Below are 22,559 nucleotides of genomic sequence, written 5' to 3'. Positions count from 1 at the left end.
AGGCTGGTGGCTGGGGGCAGCCATGGGCAGGTGGGAGGAAAGGTGTTTCCTTACAGTGAAATTGTCCGTAGGGTGGGAGAATTCCAGTGAAATGTCTATGGATGGAGGTGCTGCTTGGGAATGAGGCCAAGGGGCAAGTGCAGACAGTGGGACGTTGTGAAGAGAAATGTCTGCAGGGAAGGAGAGGTCTGTTCTGGCTGCAGGTGAGATGGCATTGGGGGCTGTGGGGGAACCGGGCAGCAAGAGACACCAGCCCGGGGGCAAGAGTTGAGGGACCCGGCCCGGCTCGGCTGCTCCTCACGAGCCTCTGAAGGATGGAGGGAGAGAGGCGGGGGGAAAAGGAGGGAGGGAGCGGGTGATGAGGCGGTGGAAGCCCTCTCCCCGGGCTGGTTGAGGGGCGGGAGGGAGGGGAGGCAGCTCCTGAGGAGGGGAGGAGAAGAAGAGGCAGAGAGGGGATGTTGTTAAACAGTTTCTTACCGTAAGAGGGAGTTGGGACCCAGATCTTTCCAGTTAATCACACAACAAACTTAGATCATCGCAATAAAAAGCTCGGCTCACTCTGCCTCCTCGAGTGACCGGCGGTGCACGGGGTCCTTCCGAGGAGCCATCTCCCCTTCTCCTCCCCGCCAGCCGCCGGGGGGGCCGCCAGCACCATGCGGGCCACCCACCTCCTGCCAGCCTTGCTGCTCCACCAGCTGCTGCTGCTGCCCACCGCCATCCCCGCAGCAGGTCAGTTCTTCTATCACTTCGCTAGCGACCCCCGTCCGCCTCGCAGCCGCAGCACGTCCCCCGCTCCTCCGCGGCAGGGAGGGTGCTAGGGCGGCGCGCCGGGCGCAGCCCGCAGGTCGCAGCCCGCAGGTCGCAGCCCGCAGGTGGGGCTGGCAGGGAGCCGCCGCCGCCTGAATCGCCTGGCTCTGCGCGGCCGGGAGCGGGGGCAGCGCCGGTGCCGCCCCGCGCCTCCCGCGCCCGCGGTGCCGAGCGCAGCGCAGCGCGCCGTGGTCGGGACGAGCCGCGCTCCGGCCGCGCAGCCCCGCGGGAGGCGGGTCCCGTCCCGGGGCTGCGGAGGGGCCGCTGCTCCCCGTGCGTGAGTGGGACACGGGGCTCGCTCGGGACGGGCAGACCTGGAGCCCGGGAGAGAGGGGAAGGAAACCGCATCATTGCCAAGAGGTGCTCCCCGCCGCTATCAGGACACGACCGTGTAGCCTTAGTTTCCAACGGTAGAATAAATGTTAAGTAACAGAAGTTGACAAGGAATACCCAAAGCACGGGATAGTGCTGAACGGGAATGTCCTTGTTGAAGTTCAACAGCATGAACGTGCTAATTCCAGACTGAAATACTTGAAATTTCATTAGATGTTCCCGCTGAAATCCGGGAGGTGGAGGGGGGGCAAGGAACAAACAGTAAGTAATCAAGTGCTGGATGCTCTTTAGTTGAATTTCTTTCCTGAAGTGTCCCCCCTGGACTGGATATCTGAAGAGCCAGCTCTGTGCTTTCTATTGGCCCTCTGGGAAGACGTTTAAGGAAAAAAGTTTGTAAAGGTTTCTACAAACCTTTCCTTCCTTCCGGCAACATTGTTAGGGTCAGACCTTTGCACAGACAGAAACAAAGGACAGGCACAATTCAGGGAAAGCATCTGCCAGGACCGGGCAAAGCAAGCGCAGGGAACTGTGGCAGCTGGGTTCTGGGGCAATATCTGAGGGTATCAGGCAGTGAGTGCATGGCAAGGAACGCTGATGGCTTCCAAGATGTAACTATGTTTTCTAGTAAAAAAAAAAAAAAAAAATAGAAATGGGATTTCAAAGTGGAATATTTTGTGATCTGAGTGGGCAAGTCAAAAACAGACTGGCAGCATCACGTGCAGTAAAACCTGTTGTTTTCCCCTTGCAAGCAAGAGTGTGGTTCTGTAGGATGCTGAACAATCTCATTACAGCTTCTCTGTTCAGTCTGCTCACTGAGGATATTGTTTTCACAGGCATTCTTTAGCAGGTGACACGGAGATACAGCTACTATAATACTATACTTTTTTGAACTCCTTTTCCATGTACATTGGAATTTCCATTTTTTGGACATGCAGCTTCTCAGAAAAGTGATGAATAGAGCTGGTTAGGAATTTTCTGAGAAAATGTTTTGGGTTTCTTTTACTGGAAAATGCTGATGCATCGAAACTTTTCACAAAAATAATTCCTGTTAAAGAGAAACTTTCTTTGGTTTGTTTCCTTCAAATCAAATGACAGAGAAATATGCAGCAGGAGACATTGCCAATATCTTGTGGTAACCTGATGTTGAGAAACCTTCACCTGTGACAGAAACTCATCAACTGATGGGTTAGTTAGAAAAGAAAAACCAAAATAAATACTGCAGACACAGCCCCACACACACACTTAATTCCATGGGCCAAAGGTACACAAGTGGTCTATAGCCAAGCTCATAAGAAGCTAGGTCATGCTTTGCTCTCCTGATAAGTCAGGGTGCTTTTCTTGAATGAGAGAAAATCCTTGTTGTCCCTGGCTGTAGGGTCTTAGTTCTGGTCTGTAGTTTACCAAGTTCAATGATCTATCTAATATTCCAATGGGAGAGACTGAGAGACACCTTCTCTGCTGCCTTTATCAGTGGGCTGATGAACAGGGTTGTCCCCCAACCAATGGACTCTCCAGTTTAGGAGTGAATGGTTCACCTTGATGAGGAGAAAAATTAGATTTATAAAAGAGTTTTTCAGAGCAGAACTTGTTTTCTGACCAGCTCTCATGGTGACAGTTCTTGACAACCCTGCCTTTCTTAATTTTCATCCCCCACCTGCCTTAATAATAATTAATCCTGTTGTTTGCCTTATTGGGAAGAAAGATGACTCTTATCACATGCTGCCATTTTGCTTACTTTGTTTTTAAAAATACATGATCTTCAACAAAAATGTCTAGATATTTACACTGTAAGCAAGGTAAAGTTATGCTACTTCTTTCTGAAAATATAAATTTCTGGATCATTTCTGAAAATGATTGCTTTCTAAACATACATGTTATCTTTCAATGGGATGTTGAATTCTTTTTACTGGGATGCTTTTAAGAAAGATTAGGATTTGCCTACATATGATTACTTTTAGATATGAAAAGAAAGCTAAATGATGAAAATGGAATTAAAACATAAGTCTTTTACTAATGCACGTCCATACTTCTAGTGCTGTTCTATCAAATCTGATTTCAAATGGACCTAATGATGAATATAGTTTTTTCTGTGAATGGACATTCTGGGTTTGTAATCCCATGCCCTAAATTCTTGTGCTAAGACAATGTCCTGTGTAACAGAAATTGCTGACTAATACATTTGGGTTATATTAATGGGTAAAGAAAAAGGAGGGTGAAGAAAACACAAGAATTTTAAATGTCAGCAAGCTGTCCATGCTATCAGTTTCTGAGTTTCTTTTTTAATATATAAAAGATAAGGCAGTGATTGATGAAAGATAAATGTGCATGGTTCCTATAGACAGCTTGCCTAGTCATTATCAATATCCTGTAAGTCTCTGTCACTTGCACAAAGAAATTAATCTGTAGCTAATAACATTATCAAGGAGTTTTCTTTCTTGTACAGATATTCTTATTATTCAGTATTCTTGGGAAGTATCTCTTTAGTAATGTTCATCTAGTGAAACTAAAAATGATTTTTTAATCAAAGCAACAAGTAGATTGGCATGTTGCAGAAGAGCGAATGTTAAAGATTTATTTAAATTAAAGATACATTTTTCTATGAGAGGACTTCCAGCCAAGTGTGTTTATTTAAATTTATTTAAAGCACTTTCTGTAGCTTGGATGATCTGAAGAAGTTGCTAATGAAGATGTGGGAGTTGCACTGAGTTCCTATATATAATTATTGCTTAAAGAAAAATAAAATCAAATCCCATAGCCATAATCAATTTATGAATGTTGTGTATTCCAGTGGTGTGCATAGCTAAGTATACTTTAAAAAATTAATGTGATTTATACTTTCCCATCCCAGCTGTAGATGATCATTATACTATATACTGTCAACAAAGTGAAATGATACTGTGCCAGTTGGAAGAGTGTATTCCTTCTGTTTAATGGAATCCTTTTGGTGCTCAGTGCCAGGGGCTGCTTGTTTTGCTCTCACATGTAATACAGCACTTACCCTGCTTAACAGATTTTCTGTTTCTATTAATGCCATTTTCATAAGCAACAAAGCAGGAGAATATAGAGTTGAAAGACATGAGATTAAAATGTTGCGTAAAACTCTGGAAAATTGACCACTGAAGTCAAGGAAAGGAAAGCCTCTTATTGGAGGAGCTCATCTGTCATTATTGTAATACTTCAACAGAGGCCAGGGTTGGAAGGGAAATGTGCAGTCTCCCTTAGAGAGCAAAATATCTCCCTTTTGGATCTTTATGCTGAATATTAGTTTGCCACAAGCATTTCAAACTTTTCCAAGGAGGTTTGAAACCAGGATAACTGGGCCTCTTTTTTAGTAAATGTGTGGTGTGGAGAAAAACAAGAAAAATTACTTGTACTGGATGAGTGTTGGAATTTCACTTTGTCCTCATCAGCATTGAGGTGGGGTGGAATGGCAGACACTGGAAGGAAGCACAGAGGTGAGAATGGATTGCTCATGGAGGTGAGAAAGGACTGATCTCCATGCTTACTTGGGAAACATGGATAGTAGGACAACAGCCACAATGCAAGCAAAATTTGAACCTTGCAGTGAGGAAAGAATGGTAGCTACGAAGAACTGGGAAGGGGTGAGGATATCTTCACTGTTACCCCATCTTTTCCTGTAGTTTTTTTGTTGCAGTGTCCTCACAGGGTTGTAAACCTGTTCCAGAATGTGGTTAGTACCTACACACAAAGCAGCACTGCAGCAAAGCAGAGCTGGGAACGTGCTCCAGATTAGTCAAATGTGTTGGCAAAATCTAGCTGTAGTTTTCAGTGGCTTGTGGGCCTCCACCCATGGGCTGTCTGATGAGCCCAGCCATGCCTGGCAGCCTTCGGTGCTGCTGGACCAGCTGGGGACTGGCTGCTCCCTCTGTCCCTCCTCAGCTCCAGCTTTTCCTATGACTCGCTGCCTTGGCCAGCGGCACTATTTTTATGTATACAACATGCAGCAAGGCTCCCATCACTCCTCACATGGGCTGTTTTGCTGCCCTCAGCCATCTGTCATTCTTTGTTTGGCCCAACTCCCTGCCCTGCCTACTCGTACTTTTCTCCTTAGCCCTTGCTCCATGCCCAGAAATCCAGTTGGCTGGGGCACCATCACGAAGGAAGGGCACAACATGCTGGGTGCCTTGAAGGAGACACCAAGTGCTTGTAAAGATTGTGGAATGTAATGGGAAATGATGGGGATTTAGTACTTGTGCACAATGCATAAGAAGACAAATCTTACAAGGGAAAATCCTCTCAGTAATATAGCCAGAGGTTAGATACAGTAAGTCAGAGTACAAACTGCAGCACATTTGTTTCTGCCAGTGGGTCTCGGCATCCTGCTGAGCAGATAACCTTTTCTTGGAAGGAAAAGAGCTGTCCATTTGCAGCTACCATCCAATTTTAGAATATACTATCAGTTGTTAGCATTATCCTTAGCTCCTTGAGCTTTCATGCTGACTATAAGAGTGGGTTCCAAAGGCAGGACTTAGCATAAACATGAAGTTGGGTTCCAAGTTACATGGCAGTCTTTGCAGTTGCTAATAAGGGGGTGTGGGAGTGTGTGTGTGAGTGGTAATGTGAAGCCAAAAAGAAATATCTTTTTGCATTTCCTGAATCTGCTCAACAACTAGACTGAGAGCCAATGTAGAAATAAGGAAATCATTATCTATTATATATAGATATTATATGGATAGTTATATATATTTCGAACTACTTTCTAAAAATTGTATGTTTTTTCCCCATGAGGCTCTTGTGCCAAGAAAATAAATTTCAGAAGTTAAAATATTCACATCATCCTCCAGGTACTTCTGCGAAACTGTTTAGTTTTCACAAGCTAGAGATTCCTCCTTGGACAGCTGGTTTTATTTTGGTGACTTGCCATCTACACAGCTGACTGCAGATTTTATGGGTATGGTTGGTAAACTTCTTTTACGCCAAATTATTTTCTTACATAAATAACTGCATTAAACTTAATCTGGCATCTTAAGCCTATCCAGTCTACATGGTTGTTTTCTTGGGCACGACTCAGATTGTTCCAGTTTCTCATTATGTTGGCCTGCCTTTCTTCCTTTTTTTTTTTCTTCTTTACTCTCCAAATGAGAAATCATTTGGAAAAGGTGCTCACTTTTTGCATTCTAGCCAGGATTCTGGACATTTCTGATACTGAAACAGGCAGAAGGAAAAGTCAGAGTAAATGAAAGTAAGTTAAAAGTGTTGAGCATTAACTCTTTTTGTCAGAGTGACTCTGTTATGACTTAAGAGCCAAAATTGCCTTGAATGTATTTTTTGAAAACGTGTTTTCTAATTGTTCACACAGATACCAATACTGTGATGATGCTATTAATGATCTTAGTATCAACATTCATCTTTAACATCCTTTCTTTTATTTCTGTGACCACACTGTTAACTTCAGCATGTTGTATCCAAAAGCACTTAGTAACATCTACTTTCACCGTCTGGTGAAGATTAGGTTTGGCTGTTTTTTCTTTTTTCTTGATGAAGCCAGTATATTTATGCTATCATACCGAGACACACACTAGAATGCAGTTTACCCTTGATGTTTTATATCCTTTAAAAAGCATTGTCTTGGAAATACATTATTGAATATAATTAAAAGTATCCCTTCTATCATATTTTATGATAAACACCTCACTGTATTTCCATACAAGTTTTCAACCCATATATGACGAGAACTGGTGATTCAAACCCTACTTATTGGTTTTTTTTCTTGTTACACAAGTTTTGCCAAAAGCTATTTTATGCATATAAACATACTTTGTTTTTAATTTTCGTATTAAATTGTCAATGTTTATACTGAGATAAGCATTCTGCTTTGATATATCTGACACTGTGGTAATACATTGTTTTGCAGATTCTTGCTTTGCCCGTTTTTTTCCTATTCAGATACATACTTATGAATATAAGTTACCATGCATTTTTTTGTCAAGTATGGTGTCATTTGTTTAATGATAAAATGTTTTATATGCTTATTGTGTTGAACTGTGCTTTCCTACATTTATTTCAGGTGCGTTTAGGGTTGGGGATTTTTTTCTTTTTTTTCATTTTTTTTTCTTTATTTTCTTTTTCTGTTTCTATTTTTTTTTATTGAAGGTCTTTCATGTGATGGTAGATTTCTGATTTCCCACCCCCTGCTCCCATGTTTTAAATCAGACGTAATTCTTCTCTCATAATTTATTTTTTTTTTCCTAGCTCATTGGGATAATCCAGTTTACTTTAGCTTACAGTGATGATTGTCTGCAAAATTAAATTAATAGCTAATCTCATTTTAGCATTCTGACCTGGTTATCAATTATAACACAAATAATTCAATCTCTAATTAGTCCATCTGTTAACTGCTCAAGGTCAAGTGACTTAATTTCATTACAAACATGACACAAAATGTTAAAAGAGATACAAAATGCTAGTTGATACTAAAGAAAGAACATATGTCTGTTTTATATTTCTGAAATAATTGTGACACTATATATGACCATTTTTCTTCATTGGAATTTATTTTGAGTCTTCAGCTTCTCTGTGCTTCCTGCACAGCATGCGGACAATTTCCCGCTTTTACATTTTTCTCCTCATGCCATATTATTTTGTATTTCATTCTTGATTTGGAAGGACTGCAGTTGATTCCTGCAGTTCTATGGCAGCATCTGCTAGCCTAAGGAATTCAGGTATCTTCATTTTCTTGATTTGTTTTATTTTCCCATAGGTTTAGTTTATCCCTGACATCTGACAAACAAAAAACAGTGATTCTGTTACATGAGTGTTCAAATTCTTTTAAAAACTGGAAGTTATAAAAGGTCTTTTTTCCAGACATGCTATGAAGACCTGTATCCAATCTATTTTTATAAGCAGATGTGATAACAAGAAAAAAATAAATTCATTACCCCACACAGTTGAAAGTCTAGCTCAACAAAGCAAATAACTACATAGTAAAATACTCAAGTTCTGAAGTCTAAACAAACAGAAAAGGGACATAAAACTCAATCACAAACCACCAAGTTTTCATTAAGAATCTAAATTTAAACATAAACATTTAATTTAAATGTATTTATCTTCCCGTTTGGAAAACCTGGTGTTTTGTTGGTTTTGCTCTGTATAACAAAGTGGGATGCAAAATTAAAAAGAAACAAAAAGATTAAGCTTTCTTCCATTACCAGGAGATGCCAAGATGTGTTTCTTTAAGAAAGTGCTAACTTTTGCATATACTAGAGTGAAATTTGGAAACCATGGAAGCTGACATGCTGAACACATCATAACTGGTATTTAATAAAAGATTTGTAGAATGTGTAGCAAGTCCATAGAAGTAGAGATTCTTCTAGGGGAGGCAGCCAGTATGCTCCAATTGTGGTCCGTAAGACCATAACTTTGAAGCCTAAAGTGTACATCTGTATTAGAAACAGCTGGAGTGATGGAGGAAGGAGAAAGGGATTATCAATGAGGTAGACAAAGTCAGGTAATCTCCCTGTAAACTTTTGCTGTAGATAACACAAGTAATGTTTTGAACTCATTAAAATGGACAAAGGTGATCTTTGGGCCTTATGACTCCCTGTATGCTGTTTTGATTACCACAGCAATGGTATTCTATTTGTTGTATTAGGTTTTTTACTACTAAATAGATAATGCAAAACCGAATACATTTTGTGATCAGACTAAGACCTGAGGGTGTGAAATGTGACCTGCTTAGGTGTTTGAACTCTAATTAACCTGAAACTAGATTTGTACTGAATTTCTTGACTCTCATATAGCTCAGTATCAGACCAATTGTATTCTGCGAGGTGTAAATTTTAATTTGAGATATGGAACATAATCAGGTAGTTTCAGAACTGAGTGATGTGGTGGTTTGGGAACCCAAAGCCCTTTTTGGTGTGGGACACAGGCCAGAAGAGAAAAAATAAGCTATTTTGCTGTCATTTTTCTATCAGCCCAGTGGTTAGAGAACATCCGGAGAGAAAGAGAGATCAAAATATAAACACCTTTGCTGATTCAAACCTGTTTTTCTTGTTAATCAAAAAAGTGTCTTTCTATGATATTGCATGCTGTGGCATCCATTGCTTTCAGTTCTCTGTGTTACTAGTTCTCTTTTGTATAAATATAATTAAAATTAATGTTAAGTAGGTTCTAGAATACAGGCACTGCAACTTACTGGTGAGTTTTCTTACGAAAATGCTGCACAATGACAATTTTCTTTATCTCTGGTTATTGAGATCATTTGACATGGACTGGAACTGCTCCAAGAAAAGGTATTTTTGGAGATCTTTTCCTCCTGGTGCGCTATAGTTTGAGCAGTCTCTGTCAGTGATTCTTATCTGAGAAGATTGTACAGAAACTTCATTTGAAAATGCAGTAAGGGAATGGAAAGGTGAGTTCTTGTAGCTCCAAGGTAAATGTCTTTCCCTGTGAGGTACCTTTGTTCTTAAGTAAATATTTAAAGCCTTTTGTGAAAATGAGGAACTCCAGCAGCCAGACTGGAAATCCCAAATGAGGTTATGGAGCACTTCTCCAATGCTGCATCCTACTAGAGCAAATGTGTCAGTGCCCATTTCCTTGGGCACTGACCGAGCTCTTCTGTTTTCTTTCAACTTCATGTTAAGAAATAGAAAAAGGCACCACCCTCACCTTTTTTGAGGATTTTTTTTTTTTTTAAGTTGACTCAAGGAATATTTTTAGTTAGTGGTTGTTTCTGTTGAAGAAAAAATGTTGGTTCATATTTGACTGGATTCCTTTGTGTTTGAATCAGCTACTATTATTTTCAAATTTAAGTGGAATGTCAGACTTCCTTGGTAATATGATATGAAACTACAGGAAACATCAGAGGACATGGCCCACAAAATGGGCAGAAGTCCTGATTAATCAAAGTTTAAAAAATTGAAATGAATGGCAATCGCAAATTAGCTGCATTAATTACAGCATACTGCATGCTAACCTTTAATGTGGAGCACGCCTAAGGCTCTATTTGAGTAAATATTGTATTGATAAAGGCACCTAATTTGACACAAAAAAGAATATTATTTTTATATATTTTGTTGTGAGAATTGTAAAAGTAGTGCTTTGCATTATTCTGATATTTCTAACAGTCACACCACAGATGCACTTGGCCCTTTGCCTTTTGGATTATAGGCAAGACATAGAATGTTGTTGTTTGAAAGCTAAAGTAAATCAGGCTGTTATGAATTGCTAAATGCAAGATCAAACCCATAATCCTCTTTGGACAACTGCTAGGAAAAGAAGGACAAAAAAAAAAAAGCAGAACTCTCTACCATATTTTTCAGGCAGAACAGAATTTCTTAATTTTTAAAATCATATTCTTGCATGCTGGCTGGTGAGTTTCAAAAGCTGTTATCATTGAGAATTAAGAAGTGACACTTATCAGTAGATGGGAAATGATTGTATCAGGAACTGAAAGAAAATACTTTGATATTTTTTGTCCAGATTCTTATTACCACTTGACATAAAAGTCTTGGCTGAAACAACGTAAAACTAACAAGTATGTCTTGGAAGATAATAGATTGAGAAATACACCACAAAAGCTTTATAGAAGATTTGTTTTTCTGTGGTTGAATTAAGGGGTAGATGCAATCCTTTTTGCAGCCATTTGGCTCTATCACAGGTACAGTAAAAAATAAAGCAGCTTCAGTGTAGACACAACTGTTTCCAGTAGCAGGATGCTGATCCTTAAGATGACAATGTCCTCATAACATCTCCCTTAGCAGTGATTCATTTTGGGTGCATGTGCACTGCACAAATAGAAGGCTGGAAATGAAGAGAGTTGATATGAGTCCATAACACAACACCAAAAGTATTAGCATTTGATTTTTTAATCAAAAGCATCTTCATATAATAATATTATATTCAAAGGTAAATATTTTTTTTTCTTCAAATGTTTGTGATTGGGATTAAAATTTTGAGCTGTTAGATGCTGAGGAGTAGCATAGCTTACTTTTGTCAGTTCAAAAGAAAGAGAAGAGGATGGAGGAAGATTATTTTACAGGGATGTTACAGCAGAGATATTTTTCTCCTTTATTTTTCTCTTTTTTTTAAATCTGAAGCTTTATTATTATTATATATATATAATAATATATATTATTATATATTATAATATATATTATTATATATTATAATAATATCTATTATTATATATATTATATATATTTATTATATATATTTATTAATATAAATATATATTATATATTTATTATATTATTATTATTATAATCTAATTTAAATGTCTCTGTTATATTTCTAGATGTCTTAGGGATAACTCACCACTGAGAGGTGTGGTTTAGCTGAATCCAGTGAAAATGTGAACTCAGTGATCAGGATGGAAGTTCTACAAAGGGAACACCCCTAAGCCCTCTTTGGGTTTTCAGTATGTGGAGCTGTCAGTAACTCCCCCAGAGCCTCGGATATTGCAATTTAGTCATTCTGAGCTTCTGCAGAGTGCACCAAGCAAAACTTTACTGGCCTGAGTGCACTCTGCACATGCACAAGGATCTATTCAGATAGATCTAAGCTGAGGTTTTATATATTGGAAAAACTCTGGCAAAATTTAACAAATTGAACCTGAGCATTTGTGTTCTATTATTGTTGCAGAGTCTGTAGAGAAAAAGGAAGGACAGCTGTGAATACAGTTACATGGAAATAAGTTATGGAAAATGCTATTATCTTCTGTGTAAACTAAGGAGGAATTTATTCACCTAACCTTACGTGGATAAGCCATCTAATCCAAAAAGATCATCTGGGATCACTGAGTGAAATAGGAGAAATAGATCCACAGGCAATTTATTCTCCCTACGTTACTCATCTGACAGAATAGGGACAATTACTCTCCAGATGTACAGTATGCCCTCACAGACGATGGAGTAGCCTTCACTGGCAGACTGTTTTTTGTGGAATGCAAAGTAAAAATATAAATAAATATTGGGAAAATTCTGGAATTTTCTTGCAGATATCAAAGACCTTTCCTCTTGAACTTTAGGTAGACATCTCTAGCCAATCTTCTTCACTCCATTTTATATCTCTTCCTCTGGGCTTTTCAATAGGGAATGGAAACCAGATCAATGTGTTCATTTGAGCAGAAAACTTTGCAGAAAACTGCAGACTGTTTCCGTGCTATGGCCTCTGTTCGACCTCATAATCTTTTCTGTGAGTTAACGTTTCTAGTACAGTCACATTTAAACTGGACACAGCACTCACACTGAGACTTTATTGGAGCGGCAAGAGGACAAATGATAATTTTGTGTCACTTCTGGAGTCCACTTCTTTTCACAACTTGCCATGAGTTTATCGTTTAAAAAACAAAGTTTTTTGCATTCTGCAAGTGGTACTCTTTTTCACTTGAGTTTTCCATGGAAATATTTACAAGATCTCAGATAATTATCAGGCATATTTTGGAGATTCTGAATAAAATTTACAAAGGGTGAGAAACTTTCCTCTTACCCTTTTATGCAAGTCTATTTGAAACTGGTTTTGCTATAATTCCTACTATTTTGGATTCAAAAATGGAAATCACAATCTAAAATAATCAATTCTTCTGCAGTATATACTTATATCATATTTTTGTGAGATTCTCTAAGCTTTAGATACTGAAGATGATATAATTCCTGTGAAATGTTATCCATATCTAATGCCGTCTTTAATCTCTGCACTCTTCTTTACAACGTTTTATTCTTGTTTGTTTTTTGTTCTTTTCTTCTTTTTTTTAGAGGGTAAAGGGAAAAAGAGAAATCCTCTTCATGACTTCAAAAAAACAGGAGAGTTGATGCTCATTAAAGTAAACAAAACACTGGAAGTAAAAACTAAGCTGTTAAATACCACAGAGCAATGTGCAAAGAGATGCAGCAGGAACAAGGGCCTTTCATTCCCTTGCAAGTAAGTTATATATCTGTTTTGTTTATTTTTTTCCCTAAGGAAACCTGTATAGCAGCCTTTGACCAAAGGTCTCTCTTAACTGTCATCAGTGGTAGCTTGTACCGAGAAAAAAATAAAGATTGTGATTTTTGATTTCAGGGACCTTGCTCTACCTGTCCAGAGAGTGTCAGTCTTTTCTGAGGCTTTGTCTGAGTTGTGTGTCTTCTTAGCTTGCCCAGTCTGTAATCTTTTCCATAACATAGCTGAAAAAATGTACTCATGTTAAGATGTGGATGACTTGGGCCACAATGTAGCGTTCGGTGAACATTTCTGAGATTTTTATGTCTCTTATAAAATGGTTATTGTCACACATCACAGCTGCAGTATTTCAGCACCACTTCAGACCATATTCTGTCTTCATTCCTTGCACATTACTCCCGCTGAAATCAATGAGAACCTCACACATGGAGCACAGATACATGCCCTGCTGAAGTTCACTGGCAAGTGCTGAGAATCCGATACAACGGAATCAAACCTGGGCTGTGGATAGCTATCCTTCAGCATCTGCTGTCTCTTAGAAACACATCATGCAGCTGATTGCTTGTCTGCCTTGTACATATTCTCTACTATTTTTTGAAACAAATCACTATTATTTTTCTGGTGTATGAGACTTATATGATCCCCCTGGCCTCTCTTAGTCTAGACCATTAGAAATCAATGAAAGGCCATGAATGCAGAAGAATCTTGGAGAGAGTGGATGACTTCTGTACTGGTGAGTACTGGGCTAAATGTGAGCCTGAACTTGGAAGATAAAAAAGTTTTGATGGTGCAAATGGAAGCTAGACCAAATGTGACAACAAAAGTTCTTCCTTGGCAGAGAAGGTTCTCAACTGTGATTTAATTCTTCTGTAAGCCTTTAATACCATTGTTGCAAGATCTCATTCATATCATTCTGTGCTCTGACTATTGATATGTGTAAACAATGAGCAGAGTTAACTTCTTTCAGACAGAAAATATTTTCCAGGCACTAATATTTTTCACATGGTACAAAGCCACTCCTTTCCCTGTTGGCAGAACTTCCGTTGATGTCATTGCCAAGAGGATCAGGTTGTATTCAATACAGCAAGACATCCTTGAGTTCTGATGAGCAGCAACAAGGAGTATTGCAAAATTAAGTATCACAGTGTAAAATAAATTCTGAATAATGCCAAGCAAACAACAATTCTGTATTCTAGCATCAGATTAGGAAAACTTTCTAAAGCTATTTGTAGTTGCTCTGGATGCTATCTTTTGTGTTCTGAAAATAAAAAGCAAGGTAATATATGTGTCAAAGCCATTTTATAATAAAATTAATGTAGAATCTCTCTGAATTTTTCAAGTGTTCTCATGTTTTGTAGAATTTTTTTTCATTTGTTAAGTGATACAGTGTCTGATGGATATCTTAAGGAGCAAATTCTCCCTTAATGAGTCAATACAACACAGAGGAGACATGAGGGACTTTGAGAACACAGCATAGAAAAGTCCTGCTCACAGATAACAGAATGACAATCTGTCGTGCAATTACTTTGCACTGAATATGGAAAAGGATTGCAAATCTGATTACTTGCTCTCTGAATTCCTTTTTTCCCTGGCAGTCTTTTAGCATGGATGGTGCTAAAAACCTGCTTTAGCAGTAGAGATGTAGGTGATCATGTCTTGCCTGTGCTACCACTATGCAGCAGAGCACATGAGATTTTCTTTTCTGGGATCTCAGAACATTCTTGTGGTTTCACTTTTGGCCCCATATGAGTCTTGTTGTAGTGTGAACTGTTCTTTGATGCTACTGTAAACACACATTTTACATGTGTTCCCTTTTAAAGGATCCAGTGATTACTAATGTTTGCCTTTTATTCCTAGGATCCCAGTCTTTAACTTCATACCAGCACATGGTTGGTTACTACAAGGTGAAATTTGCTGCCAACTTAAATGAAAATCAATTAGCTTCCTGCCTGCTGTGGGAGCATTCTAAAATAAGAAGTAACACAAAATGACATTTTAAATGCTTAAAATATGAGACTTGAAATTTCCTATGTTTATTGACATTTTCATGGCTTGATCCTCATACTCCATATCCGTGCAGCAGTTCTCCATCACTTGGGTCACAGCACCAATGTTTTATTTTCTTGATGCAAACTTTATGTAACAATTAAAAATGGAATTGCTTTATAACATAATTCTGACAATAGCACTGGGAGCAACAACATCTGGGTCTGTGCCCTGTGAGGTACACAAGCAGGAGCAGGGTTAGGTTTCTTTTTTGCCAGCAAGTGGTAAAGTAGCAGATTTCAGACACTATAGGCTTGTAAAGGTTCAGGCACTCCTTATTTTCTGTGAGGAAAAAAAAATTCAGACAACTTTCTTTATTATAAGTTTCTGTATCACCCGCAAGTAAATTTTGAGTCATTTTACTGTTTAATCATTAATCCTTGCTGGTTTTAACTCTGACACTTTTTTGTTGAAGCTAATGTATGTCACTTTTCTGAACAGATGTTTCCTCTATTCCCTTGCTGTCATGCTTGCACAGATCTTGTTTATTTCCAGCTGAGTTACAAGATTCTTATCTAGACTTGTTTCTTTTTCATAACATTATTCCTAAAATCCTCCATCAAAAAACTCCTTAAATTCACTTACGCTGTGTTTTTGAATTCATAAATCTTTGTTCATCTTTTTCTGCCTTCCCTATCAGTTTTACCAAGCTGCTGCTGCTGCTAAGCTGTTCTATTCCTTTGTTTCACCACCCTTTCAGTCCATTACTCCCACTGTTTTCCTACAGTCATCATTGCAGTTTTTCCCACTACAATTCCTATGGATGAGAAAAAGGTAATATAGTTACTATTTTATTGGCTATGCAGGTGACTTTTGCAGGTATGTCCCTTCCTCAGCTGCAAAGTTGTCACTGTCTTATCCTCTGTTATCTGCTCAGTGTCTGTATTTACACAGGAAGGGATTTCAGTATAGACAACAGAATTTCAGTACTTGATAAGAAAATCTACAGACTATCTCAGTAAAAAGAGAAACAAAAATATTGTTGTGATCGGCAGTATCAGTAGAAGAAAGTCCAAGAATTTGCTCGAACATGTTGACTTTGGAAGTACAAAAACCCTTCAGATTTGGGTCCAAGAAAAGATTGTTAGAAACTTTTATGTACAGAAGTAGTTGAAGCCAAACTGGAAAGACACCAAAAGGCAACTGAAAGGCAAAAACTGAAAGAATTGTTTGTAAACAGTGCATTCTGCATTCCCACTTTAGGAGGGAGGAGCGGAAACGAGAATGTAATTGGAAAGGCAGGAAAGGTCAAGGATATTTTTGTGAAGATGGAGTTAGAGGCACTTGGATATGCTTAAATTTGAGAATCAGCCAGAAGAGAACAGAAGGCTGCACAAGGGTAGAGGGATGAAGGTTAGCAGGTTGGAAACATTCGGAGTCAACAGAGTAGAGAGAGCAGTTGGATGAAAAATCTGTTTGGTGATGGAAACGATAATGAAGATGATGTTTGAAAGAGAAGACTTAGGAGATTGGATAGGATCTTGTAGTATTTTTAACTGAAGCCAGCAAGATCTCACATGGAAAGCTTGTATGGCAAAATAAATGAAGATCAAGGAGCTTTTTGTTGAGGGATGCAGTGCCGAGGAATATGGCACAGCCAAAGTATGGATGAAGTGTAAGAAATCTGTGTGTCTTTTGGGTATTATCAAGTAGTGTTAAAATGCCTTCTCAGATCAGAATAAAATATCTCAGGAGGCATGGGATGAGTGACAGAAATGTAGATTTTGTGGTAGGCTAGAGGAAATAAGTGATCTGTTATTTGATTCAAATGAAAAAATTAAGGAAAAAACACCTGTGGAGTTTTTTCTTCTTTTTTTAAAAATTTCCTTGTTGGAGTAACTGTTGCCCCCTCCAAGGCGGTCAACTGTGTTTTTAAAATCCTTAAACAGATTTTCCCTATACTTAGAAACTATCCTTCCAAAACTATTTTGGTGAAAAAGGTCTGCATTTTTCATTTCAAGTATTGAAAGAAAGTGTTTTTACTCTTTGGATTTCTGTTTGTCTTTCTTGCCCTCCCCCATATCCAGTCAATTCAGTACAATGCATTATACTCACTCCTAGAAAGCAGTTAAAAATAAGAGGAAAAAAAAGAAGACAAAACCAAGCAAGGACAAACTCTAGGTACACTATCACAGTTTAGTTTATTCATAAAAATAAAAATAATCTTGTTTTCAAACAGCTCTGTTTTTCTAGGCAAGAAACAGATTCCTTGTGCTTGAATTTTCCTCAAACTATCAATGTGAGATACTCAACTATTTCAGAGACATATTGTAAACATAGCAAAGATGTTCTAGTCTTTGTGTTTTTTTCCCAGAAAGCAGCATAACTGAGGACACAAATGCTGTCTCAGTCACATTTATCTAAGTTTTAAAATAAAGATCTTTAATGACAAGGGAACTCTTAGATTAGTGTGAACAACCAAACTGGTATTTAATGTAATGACCACATCAATTTAATTTCTTTTTTTCTTTGCTCTTGTCAGCACAGTTGTGGGTTTAAATAGTAATTTGGACTGTTTCTCTGACTTTCCCAGTAAAAATAAATCTGATGTCATTGCATGCTCCTTGGCAGGCCATGTGTCATTATTACAAACCACACAGAGATTTTTTTCTCATCCAGATTTTCTTTGCAGGGCCTTTGCTTATGACAGAGTTACAAAACGGTGCCATTGGTTATCCTTCAACAGCTTGACAAATGGTGTGAGAAAGAAGCAAGACCATGCGTTTGATCTGTATGAAAAGAAGGGTAACTGATTTATTTACTGATTTTGTTTTTCCAGCTATGGAGGGGAAAAAAAGCCCTGAGGTCAGTCAGTGACTTTTTAGCTGTAGGAGCATCCCAGGCATGGATGCTTTTATGCGTTTTGAAAGCTGCATCCTACAGTTTTATTTATACGTATCCTGAGTTTGCTGTCATGCAAATTTACATACTTGCTCTTGGTCAGTTTTCCAATCTACATATTTGCCTACCATCATACATACTAGTTTGAATTTTGTATTTCAGTTTAGTACTGAGCAGCTCAGTTGTACAAGTTACCATTTATTATTTAATATTGCTCCTATTTACCGCATTAATAGTACGATACTTAAGTCCTCAGACATAGAGTTTTGTTCAGTCAGATACACTGGAAACATTTTCAGGATTTTTTGAGGGTCAGATGGTGATCAATATTTGGAGAAAAAAAAAGAAAGACAGTCATGTATGTCAATACTTAAACCATATTTTGAATAATTAAGGGCTAATAAACAATATTCTTTTTATTTGAAAACTAATGATGAGCTTTAATTTTTCATACATTAACCAAATGCATAATTTTCTTCTATTTCAATAGACTATGTCAGAAATTGTATCATTGGAAAAGGAGCAGACTATAAGGGAACAATATCTGTTACCAAAAGTGGTATCCAGTGTCAGGCCTGGAATTCAATGATCCCCCATGAGCACAGGTAAGAGTTCAGGAGCAGAGACAATGGGAATAGTGCCCAGACAGCTTCCATAAAGTGTAAGAATTTATGGGAAAACTAACCTTAGACAACAACATCTCTTAGGTATATTCTTGCCTTTCTCCAAGAGATGCCATTCTCCAGATCCCAGAAAATCCTTATCTTCTTGGACTTTCTCCAAAGAGGTCTCTCCTAATGCCAGCCTGTGTGTCTGTATCCCTTCCTTTCCTGTGTTGGGTTTTTTTTCAGATGTTTATATCCTTTTGATCTTTTAGCTACTGGCAGAAACAAAACATGTGCATTATTTCAGCCCAGGGTCTGGAAGTTTATCACTGTTTTCTAATCGACTCCCAAGGAATGAGCAATTTGGAAAACCACATTATTAGGAAGCAGGAGATATTAGACCACCTATTTGCTTAGTATATAATATTGTTAGCATATTTTGCATAGTTACTGTCATTTCTCTATTATTTGTAGAATATGTTAAACTCTATGGAGCACTTAGGCCAGGCAACAAATCCATGGAAAAAACTGAAGTGACTATTGAAATCCTTCCCATCAGATGACACAAGCAATAACTAAAGACTGAGGGAGCATGTACAGGACTTAACTTCTCAAATTAGGACCTGGTACAGTGAGAAACTGAGGCCAAACCTACATCTTGAGGGTAAATCTAGTTGAACTCTATTGGCTAAGGAAAAAGAGAAGAAAGTCTGAAGCTAGTAAGAGTAATGGTAAAAACAGATACATCTCCAACAAACGTTCCCAGAAACTAGTAAAAGGACTATGAAGAACTGGTCTACTCTTTAACCACTTCTCTTTCAATGTTTTTGTACTGGCTTTAGCTATGTAGATGATAAAACCTTAAGACACAAACCCAAAGTGTCCTCTCACCATAAGCTTGCTATCCACATTGCTGCCTTTTGCTCAGGGCTCCCAGTGTCAGCAATTTGTTTAGGAGGAGCCAAACTGGAGATCTCTAGTGAGGAACTGGGCTGTGCACTGCTCAGTCCTGTTCTGACCAAATCAATCCAGTGTGCAAGAGGATATCTTGGAACAACATTAAAAGGCAAAGGATACTTTAGTTCTGTCCTCTTATGATGTGTTACAAAGCTGAGCCTCAGGCTTGGACTTACTGGACTTGACTCTTACAGTATAGACAGCAGTGTCTGCTTTTCTGTTTGGGACCAAACCTGTTCTTAACTGGGAGCATACCATAAGTGCCACCAGACCCCAAAGCAATGACTTATTGAGACTCAACACCTTGAAGTATATACCTTTGTCTTTCAGAAGTGAAAGAATTCTAATTCATTACAACCTAAGCAAAAATGAGCATTTATTCTACATAATATACATGTGACTTTATTTAATTAGAGAAAGGAAAGTGTCTGGATAGCACACATTATCACTAAATTGCATTTTAATATGTAACATACACAGTTTTATCACACACACAGTTTTATCCAATACATTTGGACAGCCACTCTTCTACGATGAATTTTATGAGAATGACTCTTCTCCTGCCTTGTGCAATAAGTTTAATTTTTAAAAGGTCACCGGATAAATGAGATGGCTGCATGCTAATTTTGTTTTTCAACATCAGAAAATATGATTTCATCATCAGAGACATGAGGGAGATGGGAAGAAGCAGACAGTAGTGGTGTGTTTGGAACTTATTAGTACAAAAGACTTAGTTTTTCTCAACATCTGATTATCACAAAGTGCCATTGGAAAATAAATCCTTTTCTCATATTTAAGGGAGAAACATATTTTAATGATTTTAAAATTATATTTCTAGAAAGAATTGAAATAACTTGAAACTTTAAACTTCTGCTTCAGTCTAGCAAGTCATATTATTATTTATTTGTATTCCATTAGAACACTGAGACTCTCAGCAAAACCTGGCTTTCTATTATTGTCATCTACATACTAGTACAGATTTTAAGACTCTCAGAGAGTTTTAAATTGATAAATCCCGTGTAAAAAGGGCTCAAAGAGAAATGGTCAAAGAGTAGACCAGTACTTCACAGGCTTTTGGATAATTTCCATGGCTTTTGTGTGGTTGAATCTGTTTTTACCATTACTCTTACTGGCTTCAGTTTTTGGCTTTTTTTTCTTTTTTTCCTTACGTAATGTAGATGAACTAAATCATCAGTTTTAGGAGTGGCCCTGTCTTCCATTTCTGGGTAAGTCTTTACTGCAATTCATCTTTTCCTCTCTCAAGAATGTTGCTTCAGTACCTGTTGAAGCCATTTGTATATCTGACCCATTTTGTGTTCCCAGTGCTACTCATTTAGACTTTTTCTTTTTTTAATGTTCTTACAGCATATCTAATGTAATTTGAGATGCCTTTTCACTATATTTTCTAATGAGCAGAAAAGTAAATGAAATATTCTAATATGCACTGACATACAATTTTCACACATCTGCAGGTTGGAATGTCCCATCAGAAATGTTTTCCTGGGGCCCTTTAATTAAAAAAAAAAAGTTTAGGATACTTACGTTATAAGACTATAGAGGAAAAACAGAAGCAACAATTTTATAGGCAGCAGGAATGACATAAAAATTAATCTCTTCAAGCACCGAAAATATAAAAAAACACTTTTATGTAATGCTTCCACATTGCACTGACTAAAACCACAATGTGATTAACAAAGGTATTTTTCACTTCAGTTAGTTCAAGTATTTCATTAATGGGAATAAAACTTGAATAAAATGTTACATGTCAAAATTTTTTCTTGTTTGTCTCAAAACACTCAAAATAAAATATTAGGTATTTTCAGAATAAAAGGTGCATTATTTGTGATATTTCCACCACAGCTTATATATTGTTTCAAAAAAATTGAACAAATAGTATAAATCTCAAAAATGGAATAAATTAATTAAGTTCAGTTACAAGTTTTATGTGATCTCCTATGTAGTTAGCCCAGTATTTCAATTAACAAAAAAACCTTCATGGACAGATCTCTGAATCTAAGGTGTTTTGTAACTACAGAGATTTAGCTGCTGTTTAATGTAACAGGCAGCGAAATGCCACTGGATTTGTCTGCAATATGCAGCCTGAATGTGGTCATGAGCTGTTGAAGTGGCATTAAACAGACCAGCTCTGGGGTTGGGTTCCTTACTATGGGGTTAGCTGTTCCTTATTTTGTGGGGGAAATAAGCTAACATTATTTTTGTGTGTAGATATTTATATATCTCTCTGTGTTGGTGTGAATGTGATGGTTTCTCTAGAGTTAAGCACATACTTTTACAGATACCTGAGAAGACAGCACCTTGACCCTGAACATTTTAAGTCATCTGGAGTGCTGTTAAATGTCTGAACATATACAATGCAATTATGAGGGGGTCTGTAAGTAGCAGACCCTAAGGTGGCAATAGCGGGGCTTCTGGCAGAACATTAAGCAACAAAGCTAAAATGGCATCTGGGGAAATTTCTTGTGCTGAAATGCAAAGCAGCCCATGGTTTCAGGCACTGAAAGGCTCTCAGCAAGGTGTAGTACACACGGTCACACTCACATGCTCCTGATGATCAGTTCTTGCTGCTGCCTGGCAAGGGATGCAGAGAGGTTTCTCTGCTTGTGGGTTTCACATGGTAGCTGCACTCTGAGCCCAGATGGACCTGTTGTATGTGCCAACATGCACAGGAAAGACAGACCTCACATGGCCACAGATCCAATGAACCCCTATGCACCCAGAGCTCCTGTGGGAGAATACAGTGCAAGCTGGCGGGGAGTGTGTGACTGCCTCTGGCTCTGCCATAGATAGTTGGTTCTGGACAGCTGAGGGATGGGAGTAAAACTCTCTAGAGCACGCTATGGGCTAGACAAATTGTCCCAGATTTAGGCCATTTAGGTTGAGTAATCCCAACTGAAGATGTGTATTTGTGTACGGACAGATATTTGGGCGTGTGCATTTGCTTAGGCAGGGTGGAGGGAGAAGGAAGCAGAAATGTGATTGTTTCTAACTATTTGTAAAAGTAGTATGATTAACCCCAAAGTTTGCATGCTCTTATACTGTAATGATTGT

At 38.2% G+C, this 22,559-nt stretch overlaps 1 protein-coding gene across 1 annotated transcript in view; it reads left to right on the top strand.

Moving 5' to 3' along the window:
- Positions 1-653: 653 nt before the first annotated feature.
- The window catches only part of HGF (hepatocyte growth factor), a gene marked incomplete at both ends in the record, with an annotated part of 53,563 nt that continues 31,657 nt past the window's right edge, over positions 654-22,559 (top strand). The window contains 4 exons of the mRNA XM_082280213.1: positions 654-729; positions 12,858-13,023; positions 17,720-17,832; positions 18,419-18,533. Coding sequence (XP_082136339.1) covers positions 654-729; positions 12,858-13,023; positions 17,720-17,832; positions 18,419-18,533 — 470 coding nt within the window. The remainder of the gene's footprint in view (positions 730-12,857; positions 13,024-17,719; positions 17,833-18,418; positions 18,534-22,559) is intronic.

This window comes from Coloeus monedula, assembly GCF_965178545.1.
Source record: "Coloeus monedula genome assembly, chromosome: 4".
NCBI lineage: Eukaryota > Metazoa > Chordata > Aves > Passeriformes > Corvidae > Coloeus > Coloeus monedula.
This window is presented reverse-complemented; position numbering and strand designations above follow the sequence as displayed.